Genomic DNA, 13,424 nt, shown 5'->3' on the forward strand with positions numbered 1-13,424 from the left:
CACTAAATGAGGTAAATTAGACATTTCATAAATATGGGTAACTTAAATTATGATCATATTTCTTTCCCTTTAAGCTCTGGAACCTAAAGTTTTTTTGTAAGTTGTGACTATAGTTACTCAAGTATGACTTTTATAACAACTTCTAAAACCAAGCTAAATAGCGTAAATTAGTAAGCCAAAGGAAGACAATTATACATTAAGCCTTCTACAGTGTGTGGACATACCTACAGCGTGGCGCGTGAGCAGATAACAGCGACCGGATGGCAGAATGGCACATTGTTCTCACTTCTGGCCATACTGAATCACGCGTGACGTCAATTATGTTATAGAACTCTTAAGATGTTTATCGATAAAGTGACACCTCTTATTTTAAATGAAAATGAACCGAGATGCCCCTGTGGTTAGAACGCGTGCATCTTAATTTATGATTGCGGGTTCAAACCTAGGCGAGCACCGCTGAATATTCAAATAGGTACTTTGTGTATTTTTGTCTCTAATTCATTTCGTGCGCGGCGGAAAAAAAACATCGTGAGGACTTAGATCTTCAGGAATTAGACACATGCAGGTTGCATGTGTTAAATTTCATAAATAATCTGCATCATGTGTATTCCACCAACCCGCATTAGAACAGCGTGGTGGTATATGTTCCAAACCTTTTCCTGAAGGGGAGAGGAGGCCTTTGGAAGTTTACAGGCTGTTGTTGTCGTTTATGTATAGAAAATACTTATTGGGATTTTCTTTCGAAAAATTCGCAGTTTCAGCCCAGAGCCCTGAATTTGAAAGTAAGATGGGATTATGAGGGTGAGGAAATAGAGATCGCATCGGTGCACTTCTGCAATATAATATATCTCGCGCAGTTGGCGGTTCTTCCTTCGTTTTACGTGTCGTAACTAAATTGCCCAGGAAATATTATCAGCATAATAATGATGAATTGTATAATTTAGTTATATTGATTTTTGTATATATTTATTATTTCCTTACAAAGCTTTACGAACAGTAAAGTTTTCTTGCACTTCATATAAAATCAATACCATTTTGTGTTTTTTTTTTTATTATTAAAAATTAGGATTATGAGGGGGCACTATAAGATTTTTAGATTAAAAATTTTAAGAATCAAAATAAAAAGCATGGTAAATATCCCGTATTTAATAAAGGTAATATGTGGAGGCTCGTTGATCTTAAGATATTAAAACGATATTCTGTAACAATATCTTGAAGATATATCTATATGTTTTGTTTTTTGTTTTTATGGAATAGGTTGGCGGACGAGCGGGCCACCTGATGGTAAGTGGTCACCATCACCCATAGACAATGACGCTGCAAGAAATATTAACTATTCCTTACATCGTCAATGCGCCACTAACCTTGGGAACTAAGATGTTATGTCCCTTGTGCCTGCAGTTACACTGGCTAACTCACCCTTCAAACCGGAACACAACAATACTGAGTACTGTTTTGGCGGTAGAATAACTGATGAGTGGGTGGTACCTACCCAGACGAGCTTGCACAGAGCTAGGGAATACAATCCCGATCCCGCGGGACCCCGATCTCGCAAGATCTTGTGTAATTTTTCGGGATCAATCCCGACGCATTATATGACGAGATCCCGTTCGAGATTGACGGGATTGGGCGGCAGTGGTCAGCGTAAAAAAATAAATGGATTTGTTTGAGTGTGGAGGAACAAGGGGGCGATTTTTGCAGTTTGCATATAATTGCTTCGCCACGCAGCACGCTGTTGCCAACCAGCGTTGAGTCGGAGAGGGCATTCTCAGCAGCGGGGTACATTGCAACGGACATTAGGTGCCGTTTAGCAGATGAAACTATTAATACCCTTTGTTTTTTATCAAAATCACTCTTTTTCCTAATTCCCTTGAAATAAGCTTATTGTTTTGATTACCTAATTTACCTACGTTAATTTCCTTACAACCTGATTATGATTTAGTTGGTAAGATTAAAGAATAAAGGTTTTTATTTTCTTTCGAGTAATATGTTATTTTAGTTAAACTCACTATCACAAACATACAGTTATTAGCTTTTTTTCAGTTATCTAAATTCAACATTTTTTTTTAAATTAGACGGGATCCCGAATTTGCAACCTCGAGTCGGGATTGCATTCCCTACACAGAGCCCTACCACCACCAATATATATTTACACTTAATAATATTTGATATAGGTATATTTTATAAAATTATTGACAATATTTTTCATTTTCCAGACGCAATAAAAACTTGTTGTTACAAACATATTGTCAGGCAGCCAACGTCGAAATACAGCCGTCAGCCATGTATGTAATCGATAAAAGTGTTAGAACACGTGTTTGTATTAAAATATTTTAAAGGCTACAGAGCTGGTCGTAGAAGTAGGTCACACTAATGGAAAAGTATTCTTAATGAACTTCATGAGCGGGTGTCACGCGTCGTGTTGCAATCAAAACATCTCCTATAACGAGGCGTTTGAAAATAACAACACGTTGCGTAAGTGATTGAGGAATATGTAAAACTGTGAACTGGAGAGGTAGGACGACATTTACGATTCAAATATATACCGCGCATGCGCTTACGTACGTCCAACTAACGAGACGATTATTCTGTTTCCAAGTTACTTTTAACAGTTTACTTTTCCTTAATCATATTTTAGGGATGTGTTATCCAGATCTCAATTATTCTATCATCAAACAGTAAAATGTTTACAACTTTGTCTTCATGTGTTCTGATTTTAATGGTTGAGATAACGAGTATAATTAGAGGTGGAAGAAATATAGCAGAGTTGGTGGCGGGTTGACTATTTAAGGTGTTGATGTTTCATACATTATCAGTGATAAAGCGATCATTATAACAGAAATAGGTTCTATAAAATAATTACCAGTAACTCCATGAACTATCATACGTCATTACTCATCTTCGAGTATAAGCGTAAGAATGGCGTTCTGAATTTCAGGCACCGTGAGAGATCTCGGAGACTGAGTATCAAGCTATTCTCTATTTCCTTATATTCTCAGCGTCCGATATGATTGCAATCCGATACAATCACAGAGAGATTTAGAAAGTTAACTTTCTTTCAGTACTTTCAGGAAGTGCAATACTACCAACTTAACTCCAAAGTAACGTTGATAGTGCTGATTTTTGTAACAGGACAAATCCTATAACCGTTATCTGTCCGACCCGGACCTGCCGTATCGGCTAGCTACTAGTAATATCCACTACAGAAGTTTCCGGGCGTTTAGGTGCGTGCGAGTAGATCATATAGAGTAGTCAATACGTAGGAACTATTTTTGCAACACTTTCACCATCAAAACATACTCATAAAATCGCACAAATGTTTTAAGCGAATGCTCAAACATTGAATATTTTACGATCAAAATATTAAAATTTAAAATTTATGAATTTTCAGTTTTCCTGTTGTCTTATTCACTGTTTATTATTATAAGCTTTTGTAAAACGACACCTGTCAATCAGTATTAGTATTAGTCTGGGTCAAACTTTGCAGCTGTATTTTAAACGCCGCTACTGAATTGAAATTATCAGATTTGAGGTGACAATCTTTACGTACAGTTCATTTTATTTGCTTTAGAATAATATATTTTTCTTTTTAATTTAAATGAATGTCTTTGTAATAACTGAAAACCCTGTCCGTCCAAGTGGTAGGGTCCTACTCTAACAATCACAGATAGGTTTGGTTCTCGTGGTCGTCTAAAGCATATTTTATATATAATATATACCAACTCATATTCCATATGAAACTCATATTCCATATGAACGCCCATATCTCAAGAAATATTTATTAAAAATACTTAAAAACTATATTGTGTTTTCATGTAATAAAATACATAAGGTCAAATTTGTTATTGACAAAATATTTTTTTTTATTAATAAATTGAATGCTTCAAAGGTAAGAGGAAACAATATGAAGAAGTACTGAGTTTATGCTTCACTCTATTAAATTGCGAGCTTTTGCATTGACCAAAGCAAAAGCATTTAAATGAATTAAGCGTCGACGAGCTACGAGTAGGTACGATATGATTGAGAACGATCGCTCTACTTATATTTAAGAGTTGTTTTAGCGTTCTCGCTTGAATAGTTGTGACTGTTGAGTCGCTAGACACTGCCTGTTATCCAAATATATAATCATTTTAAATATAATTTAGTCTTTAAATAGTAATTTACAATTATTATATTAGTTTTTAATTAAAAATTAATTCAGTATAGTACTTGTTGTAATAAAAACATCAGGAATAGGTAATGTTGTATTTATTTTTGAAGAGTTGCGAGGAATTACTCATTTTAACAAAAAATATTGATTTATCTATGATTACGGAGTTTTATAGCACTATGACAGTATGTCTCACTTCTTGAAGATTATTCACAAATCACAATTTAATTTTCGCTGGCCTCGAATTAGGCCTTGCGTGTGGATAATTTTATATATGAGATTCGATGATATGCATCTATTGAAATTAAATACCTAAACAAATTTAACAATTTATTATCACATCAATTTATATATCACTCCAATAATCAGGACTAAAAATCATGTAGCGCTGCTGTCTACCATTGGAATCCAAATTAATAATAATAATTAGAAATAGGCAAATATACTTCTAGATTTGTTTACTTTGATATAAATGAAGTAAGTAAAATGTGTTAAATAAATCTAAAATCATTCAGACTCATTAAGCATTCAACAAAGGCCATAAATCTGTAACTCTAGCTTCAACCAGTGTTCCTGTGCTATAACTTGCGAGGCTTCAAAACCAGACTTTTCGCCCTACATCGGTGTATTACACCAGGCCCGTATCAATAGCAAACCGGTCCCCTTACTAAAGTCACTTTAGTGATGTTTGTATACAAGAGAATTCATCGGTTATTTACGTTACAAAAAATAATGAACACAAAAAAAAAATCAATCGAAAACGATCGATTGTTGGTTTCTTAATCGATAATTTCGGTAGTTTGTTTCGAGCAGGGCGTGCGAGCAAGGCATATAATTCATCTTGAACTGTCGGTGACATACATGTGTCAATTACTATGGAATTCTGCCACATTGCCATCAGTGATTTATCCGTGGTGATATCCTAAACCTTCTCCAAGGAACAGGAGGCCTTAGCCATGGTGGGGCATCTTTTATTATTTTATTTACATTACATTGATTTTGTATTTACTGTCCACTTCACTTAAAAACTATTGATTAACTCACTCTTCTTCTCATATATACGCTATCACAGAATTATAGCTATCAGGAATATCTTGAAAGGAGACATTTTAGAGTTTGTTTCACCATTTTGCTCTAAGTGGAGAATATGAGCTGTCACTAATAAAGGCAAACGCCAGCGCCCATCGAATTTCGTTACTTTTATCAATAACCGGCCGACCAAGAGCTACTAGAAACTCGGTTGGCGAACTAGTTATGAAGATAACAAATGAAGTAAATGAAACTACATAGTAATTAAATATACTAAAATATTCAAGATTTACTTCTATTTGTAGTCGACTAAAAAAGGAAGTTTTCAATTTAACTGTGTGTGTGTTCCTGCGTCGAGCTTCGAAGCAATTTTGATGTCAAACATGATTATTGAAGATGCGGAAGTAATTATTCAATCCAACATCGTAACCTCGCATTTGTAAAGTATAACCTGTCAGCAAAAAATATAAAATTAATACCAAATTATAAGTAAAGTGCACATTACGTTCGCTATTGTGTATTAGTCGTGTTCCTACACGTTCTCGAGTTCACGGCCGGCGCGGGAATTGCACACTTCCGCCGTGTTAAGTTGTGTTTGTTGGCATTTCCTCAGCTTTGTAGAGCTAGAAACTTTATAAATCTTAGATATTAATAGCGTAAGTCGTCTGTCCGATTATAGGACCATATCTGCACATTAAAAATCGGTTATGGTCTAATTTTGAAAAGCCGTATATGTATGTGCTGAAATTGAAACATTATTACAATTTCAAAAAAAAATTGGAGAGCGGAAAATGGCACCTGGATGATTGTGTGATGCTCCTTTTTATAAAGACTTAGCGACTCCATTCAGCTTACTTTTAAACCGATAGTTGTTTAGCTTGGCTAATTAAGTAATCAAAATTTAATTAAAAAAAACTCCTTTCAAAAATAAGGCGTTCTATTCAATAAAAAAATTATCTCTCTCATAAGAGAAAAAGACTAAAGTAGTAGCTTTGACATATTATTGGCTAATGGAACGATGGCGAATGTTGGCATCTCATAGGTTGTAAAGTACGATATGATCTTTTTAACGCACTGTGTTTCGTGTCACTAGATGCTCCTTTCGGAACCGGTTGTAGATTTGCATATAAATGAATATTAATTTAATATACAATGTTCTGGTTTTAACCGCGATCGTACTTTTTTTACCCGATTTGCACCTGTAGAGTTGTGGTCACGTCCATACTCCAGTCAGCTCGTGAGTCAGGCGACTGTTTTCTACGATCATGGTATTATTATTTTTGTCTCGATTATTTTAAAAACAAAATATTTATTCGAAACCTTTGCTATTCTCACGATAGTACAAACAACAGTACAGTGCTTCTGAGTATTGAATTGGGTCAGGTTCTATAGCCGAACAATAACAGTACAATTTTTACATAAAAATAAAAACGATGAAGTGTGAGACACACATATGGCACACTTGCAAACAAACAACACTTCCCAACATGTTACGAAACTAAAGGCAAACAAGAAAACTTATGATTCATAAAAATATTACATTGAGTGAAATAGTTGCTGGTGACACTTCAAAAACAAATCAAACAAACATTTACGGTCTTAGTGGGCGAATATGTCCCCATCTCTGAATATTTATATGAAAATATAAATATTATATACAAGCTCTATGAGTAGTGACGACTTTGACGAAATCGTTTATGTTTTTTTGTGTATGTCAATAAATTTTAATGAGACATTCTATAAGAAATTTAGCTCATCTTAATAAAGCTCTTTTCAATTAACGTATGACTAATCAAAGCTTAAACTGGCTTAATAAAGTTTCAGTACACTGAAGTATTCCACTATTCACCTTATGCTCCAATTTGATCCAATGATCATGCATCAGCTCAATGAAACTAAATTGCTGATGTTTCATTTCACTTACATAATAGTAAATATACATCCTTGCAAATTATTAAATCGATATGATTACTAAAGTAGGTTGAGTTCGGCTTCCAAGATTTGTTTACGTACAGACCAATAAATAAATAGTCGAGATGGCCCAGTGGTTAGAACGCGTGCATCTTAACCGATGATTGCGGGTTCAAACCCAGGCAAGCACCGCTGATACATGTGCTTAATTTGTCTTTATAATTCATCTCGTGCTCAGCGGTGAAGGAAAACATCGTAAGGAAACCTGCATGTGACAAATTTCATAGAAATTCTGCCACATGTGTATTCCACCAACCCGCATTGGAACAGCGTGGTGGAATATGTTCCAAACCTTCTCCTCAAAGGGAGAGGAGGCCTTTAGCCCAGCAGTGGGAATTTACAGGCTGTTGTTGTTGTTGTAATAAACGAATTACGTACAAGTGGTTTTAGTGCAAGGCGTACTAAAACAGCGATAAGTTTCATTGAACTGTTTGTTGCAGCAAGTGACGTACTACGTGATCCGCATGGCGCTGCTCGTGTCGTGGTTCTGGGCGGCGGCGCTGACCTGCGCGCCCGTGCTCGGCGTCGGCTTTTACTACGACGAGAAGAACAAATGCTGCACGAGATACCGGAACGCTACTTCTGGACTCAACTTTGGATATGCCGTCTTCTATGTTATGTTTGGTATGTCTTAGTCTGCTTATACTTCACTTTAATTAATACTAATTCCAGGGAAAGGTATAGTGTCTCAATAAGCTTTCAAGCAGTACGTTGTACACTCGATAACAGTACTATAAAACCTGCCCCAGTGTGATTAAATATAAAATATGCTGGTTGTTTTCCTGACGTCACTGAAATATTATTTTCAGCGTCGACTTCTTAATAGATTGCTAATTCTATGCAACAGCCGTCACTGTCGATCAAAACGTCACCACTTATGGGCTACCGTTCCCACCACACGTCATTCTCTTGAATGTTATTTACATTTCATTATAAGTGAATGAAATTATACAAGAAACCGGAATATTCTGACTCGGTCTGAATTATAAATGCCATTCACTTTTCAATTTTATCATAATGAATCACAAACTATTTAACATTTTGAAAAATAGACAACATTTCTAACTCTGTTTGATGAACTGTGATAACATTTTAGTTTATAACTGAACACGTATTTCAATTATTTCTACTATTTAATAATTAACTGTAGTGACAGATGCTTTTCGACTAATTAGAATTGTGATTTTATGAGGAGTAAATGCTACAGGCATTCTCGATACCATTCGGCACAATTCTTTTTTATAGTGTATCAATTCAGTTTTATACATTAACATCGATTTAAGAGACGACATACGAGATAATAATTTTTCGAACTAGATAGTAAGAGCTGTTTACGGAAGAATGAAATAAAGCCGCCCAATTTTTATGTATTATTAGTTTCTGTAGGTTTTATGTCAACATTATCGGATATGATGGTAAACAGTCCTACTAACAGAAAAAAAGAAGGGCTTTCCGAGGGACGCCGTAACAACGTATTCCTTTGAACTTAAATAAATGGGTTTACCTTAAAATAGATAAAAGTTAGCAATGATATTGTGACTTGTCTAAGTAAAGTTCATTACCACCTTGTAAAATCCCAACCGCTAGTAAAGCCTGGATAAAGAATGGATAAAGATACTTATTTCACTGCCCTGTGGCGCTGCTCCGTCTTATTAAACGTCGATCGATATCGGTGGTTTACCTGTCTATTTTTTCTATAATTCACAGTACAAGTTATTTATTTGCTGAGTCAAAGGTAGCTCAGAAATGTCAGTTCTAAAACCATTATGAAAAATCTAAATAATCTACCAAAAACTTCTTCGTCTTAGTCTTTAAGACTGTTTTTGGTAGTCAACTAGGACGAATGTCATCTTTCAAAGACATTTTTTTTTCCAATTCTAGTCGAACTGAATACAAGGAATATTTCAAGTTCGAATCATGGTTTAATTATTTATTATTTTTAAAAATAGAATTTTTTTATTCAAGTTTCAGCAATTAGTCTAACACTGACTGTGTTAACAATTAAAAAATATATGATCCTCTTTAACGGAATAAATACTTATTTATTTTATTAAGAGGATCGCAGACCGAAGACTAAAGCTTCACAAAGTAAATCCCGCTGCTGCAGTTTCCGGCGCAGCTCACGCCCGTTCCTCGATTAGCTTCAGCAGCGCTGCGATATAAATATTTAATGCAACTACATCCGCTGATTTGTTTTCTCGTTCAAGACTATTTACACTAATGAAATGTTTGCATTCAATGCTTTCCGAATCGCACGAGTCTACATTGTAATGACGTCATAACACTGCTCTGATGTCTTACTCGAATTTTAATATGTCGTAGAACTATTTGTAAGCGAAATATTTCATACCGGAGAGGTTTTTCTGCCGGTTATTCTTAAGTTTACCTTTATACGGGTGGTTTTCATATGAAAGCATTTTATAACACGATTACACGAGTATTGAGTTGTTTCATGATATGCCGGGAACGAAACGACCCAGACTATTTAATATGGATGAAGCAGCGTGGAGCTAATAGCATGACTTAAAACTCATAACAATCATACTATGCTTATGGCTCAGTCACTTAAATGTTACATTGTTCGCGAGTAGATAAGTTACACTGTGACCAGTATTTATTGATTTATTTGTTTTTTCAGGTACCCTTCTGTGCGCCGTATTAGTGTATTGCAACCTCGCTGTGATCAGAGCTCTCTATGCTATCACGGCGCCAAGGGGCGGAGGACCCCCAGTCGTGCGCAGGGTTTCCAAGAGCAGCTGCCGGCAACGTAACAACACCGCGCATGCGCACCACAACGCAGCCACCGCCGAAGAGGTCGCCTTCAGCAGACTGATGGCCACGCTCTCCGTGCTGTTCATGATTTGCTGGTTACCGCAAATGGTGAGATACTATTTTGTAAACTGAACATGTATGATTGGCTTTCTGTTCACGACCAACACTAAATAGTTGAAAAGTTCTCGCGTCCCCGCTTGGTGCCCGGCGCACGCGCACAATAGATCACTATTGACTTTAATGGGCCTGCCCTATTGGTATTCTACGCCGTTCTCACACTAATGTCGGATGCAAAACTTAGTACCTCGTGTATCACAGCCTTGAGATTTTATAATTCAATATAGTCTCGATGGTAATAGTGATTTTGCTATCTATGTATGTAATATCTGAAGAATTCGAGAAAATAGAGATAATAATTTAAATAAAAGAGATTGTCAAAGCTAGCAATGAACTTTTCTAAATAACATAGCACGACACATCTTCGACTATTAGACAGAGGTTAAGCTAGATAAATTTATCGTTGACTTGAAATGACTATATCCGCCTGGTGGAATCCAGTATTTAAGCCAAAACTTATCGATGGAGATATTTTGTCGGCCAAGCGCATGAGCCATGCTACCGCAACCTGACACAGGCGTAAAGAGTTTGCATGCAGGAATAACGGTTTAATATCCTAACGTCAAGCGTTCTTTTTATTTAAGTGAAATTGTAAAGCAAAATTAGTTTTAAAACATATTTTTCTAACAAATTATTCATTAAAATCATTTTCTATGTACTCCTCCATCTGAATTCCACCACTTTCGATTGAGGTCAATTTGATCTATCGTCTCTGTCATCTTAACTTCAATTTAACTAGTATTATAGGTAGATTACTGTCCGCGTGTTATTTAAATATTTTAAGTTCTAGTTTATTCAATGTAGTCTCAGCAGTTTAAATTGTGCCTAGGAAGTAAACTTTTGGTGTCATAAGTAAAACTATATGCGCGGCGTGGAGCGGTGGCGTCGTGGCATCTGTCAACAGCATCAATATTCAAGTCAGCACTGATTGAAGCGAAGATTGGAGTATCGAGAGCTATTTTTGAATTTCAATAATTTAAGCCAACCAACACACGGGTCGAAATCGGGATGTGTAAAAATATATTTTAAATTGATATCTTGTACAAATTATCACCTGAGTACCAAAAGCAGTATTATTTTCCATAGCAGTATGTTAAGCGCTCTGATCTCTATCTATTTTAGACATAAATGTACAATATTAAAACCATTAATGGCAGTCTTATTGTTTAAACTAACTTAAATGGTACGTACCAATTACACAATCACGAAAAACAAAAAACAAAATAGCAAACTATGTAGGCACCGACTACATGTAGTGGTAAATATCTACATAAATAGAATTGATTTCGATGAATTAATACAATACTTTAATGATCAACTAAAGCTACTTTAACTGGAACACGCTGTAAATAATTATACTAATACGAATTTCATGACAAACTCAGTTAGACAGTTCATTAAAGTATCTTTTTTTGGATATATGTACTTCATATTACCACATATATATTAGATACCGACTCTACTTTTCTACAAGTGATAGCTACTAATGAACACATACACTTTTAATACTTCTTTTTAATTATCAAATCATATTATATTCAGAAAGCCTTTTTTGCTATAATTAATTAAACGCATGTCATATCTAAGCAAACAAATTTAATTAATCTACAACGCATGTCGTGAATTAGCTATCGTATGAAATAATAACAATTTTCGAGATGGAAATAAGTCTGTTATACAAATTAAGATTCCTTCGACGACCCGAAACCTATTGGTACGTTCGGTGTTTAAATGAACGATAACAATTGTACTGCCGTAGCTTATTTGTATGCAATAAATGTTACTACGACCAGCGAAAATATTTCATTGTTTCGATAAATGGCATTCGCATTAATTCCGTAGATCTTTATTCGCGAACTGCGAGCCAATGACGGCACCACCGAGGTGTTTTCGTTCCTACATTTAACGATTAAGGCGATCCAGCTATACTAACCATAAACGGACGGCCGACGAAATTATATATCTCTAAAGCAATTGAAATTATAAAATATACACGTAGGTATCGTCTAAACTAGCTGTGTCCGCGACTTCATGCGCGTTAGTGTTGAACCAAAAAGGTTCTGTTATTAACTTATTGGTCAACAGGGTAAAAGGTCAACTTATTGATCGGGAGTGGGTACAAGTTTTCATGCGTAAAACCATAATTTGACTTATTATTTTAGTGATGGTAGCTTCAATTAATTGTTAATTGACGATTCAAAATTGCTTGTAAAAGCCCACTTGAATCAATTTTATTTTGATTTTGATAGATTAATAGTATATATATTATTAATTGTGATAAAGTTACTGCATATTTCCGACAGCGGGTACCTTTTATATATTCGTATGACAAAATGGGATCATGAAACTTTTAATTTATAGGAAATATTCTCATATGCGTTCAATGGCCTAACTCTTGTTATCAAATCTATCCGTAATACTTTCCCAGCCCGTCTCTCGGGCGGGAGATGAGGTGATTAGCTCAATGGATATTGATTTGAGTTTTGATGGCCGATTCCACCGCGCCTCGCCTTCCTTATCAGTTACTGATATTACATTGTTATTACTCATAACGTCTATATAACTCAGGCCTTTTCTGCTTTATTATTTTATACTATGATTTTTATTTAATCAATGTCAATGGATTTACTGAAAATAGCTTCTAGAGAATATAAATATCGAGTATAAATATATAGAAAAGAGAATAAAGAGTAAGTAGAATAATACCTCGATTTTCGTAGATATAAGTTGAAAAGTTACTTCCATCATACAGCCAATATATAAGTGTACTAACATGTCGGCGGTTACATATTAGTCCTTCATTACCAGGCACGCTAATACCAACAGTCCTAGGATACTATGATACATTTGGTATGTTATGTCGGTTTCAGTTTATTTATACCGTGTCAAAGGCGGAGCTGAACTACTACGAACGGCTTTAGTTCTTTGGTTAACTTTTTGTTGTTTCAATTTTTGCCAAATATTCACAAATATCACTTTCGTGTAAATTTATAATATATTAGGTTGGGGAAAAAGTCTTTTCGCATATAGTATGTATGAACTTGTAATAAAATCTCTTTGGCTATACCATTTGTATCTGGCTGGTTTTGGTATCATTAAAAAGTTTTAATTTTAAAGAAGGCACTTCCAAATTCAAATTAGGAATTTGTGTGATTTTCATTTGTTTTTGTTGTTGTTAAAATGAGTGAATCTAAAGAAGAAATTCGATACATTTTAAAATTTTACTATAATAAAGGTAAAAATGCAACTCAAGCCGCGAAAAAAATTTGTGATGTTTATGGACCAAATGCAGTATCTGTGAGAGTAGCGCAAGTTTGGTTTAAGCGTTTTCAAGCCGGAGATTTTGATATCAAAGATGCATCTCGCTCTGGTCGCCCTGTTACGG

At 35.2% G+C, this 13,424-nt stretch overlaps 1 protein-coding gene across 1 annotated transcript in view; it reads left to right on the plus strand.

The window, feature by feature from the left end:
* The window catches only part of LOC124538872 (prostaglandin E2 receptor EP2 subtype), a 32,218-nt gene that overhangs the window by 13,333 nt on the left and 5,461 nt on the right, over positions 1-13,424 (plus strand). The window contains exons 4-5 of the mRNA XM_047116114.1: positions 7,591-7,774; positions 9,789-10,030. Coding sequence (XP_046972070.1) covers positions 7,591-7,774; positions 9,789-10,030 — 426 coding nt within the window. The remainder of the gene's footprint in view (positions 1-7,590; positions 7,775-9,788; positions 10,031-13,424) is intronic.

Source organism: Vanessa cardui, chromosome 21 (genome assembly GCF_905220365.1).
Source record: "Vanessa cardui chromosome 21, ilVanCard2.1, whole genome shotgun sequence".
NCBI lineage: Eukaryota > Metazoa > Arthropoda > Insecta > Lepidoptera > Nymphalidae > Vanessa > Vanessa cardui.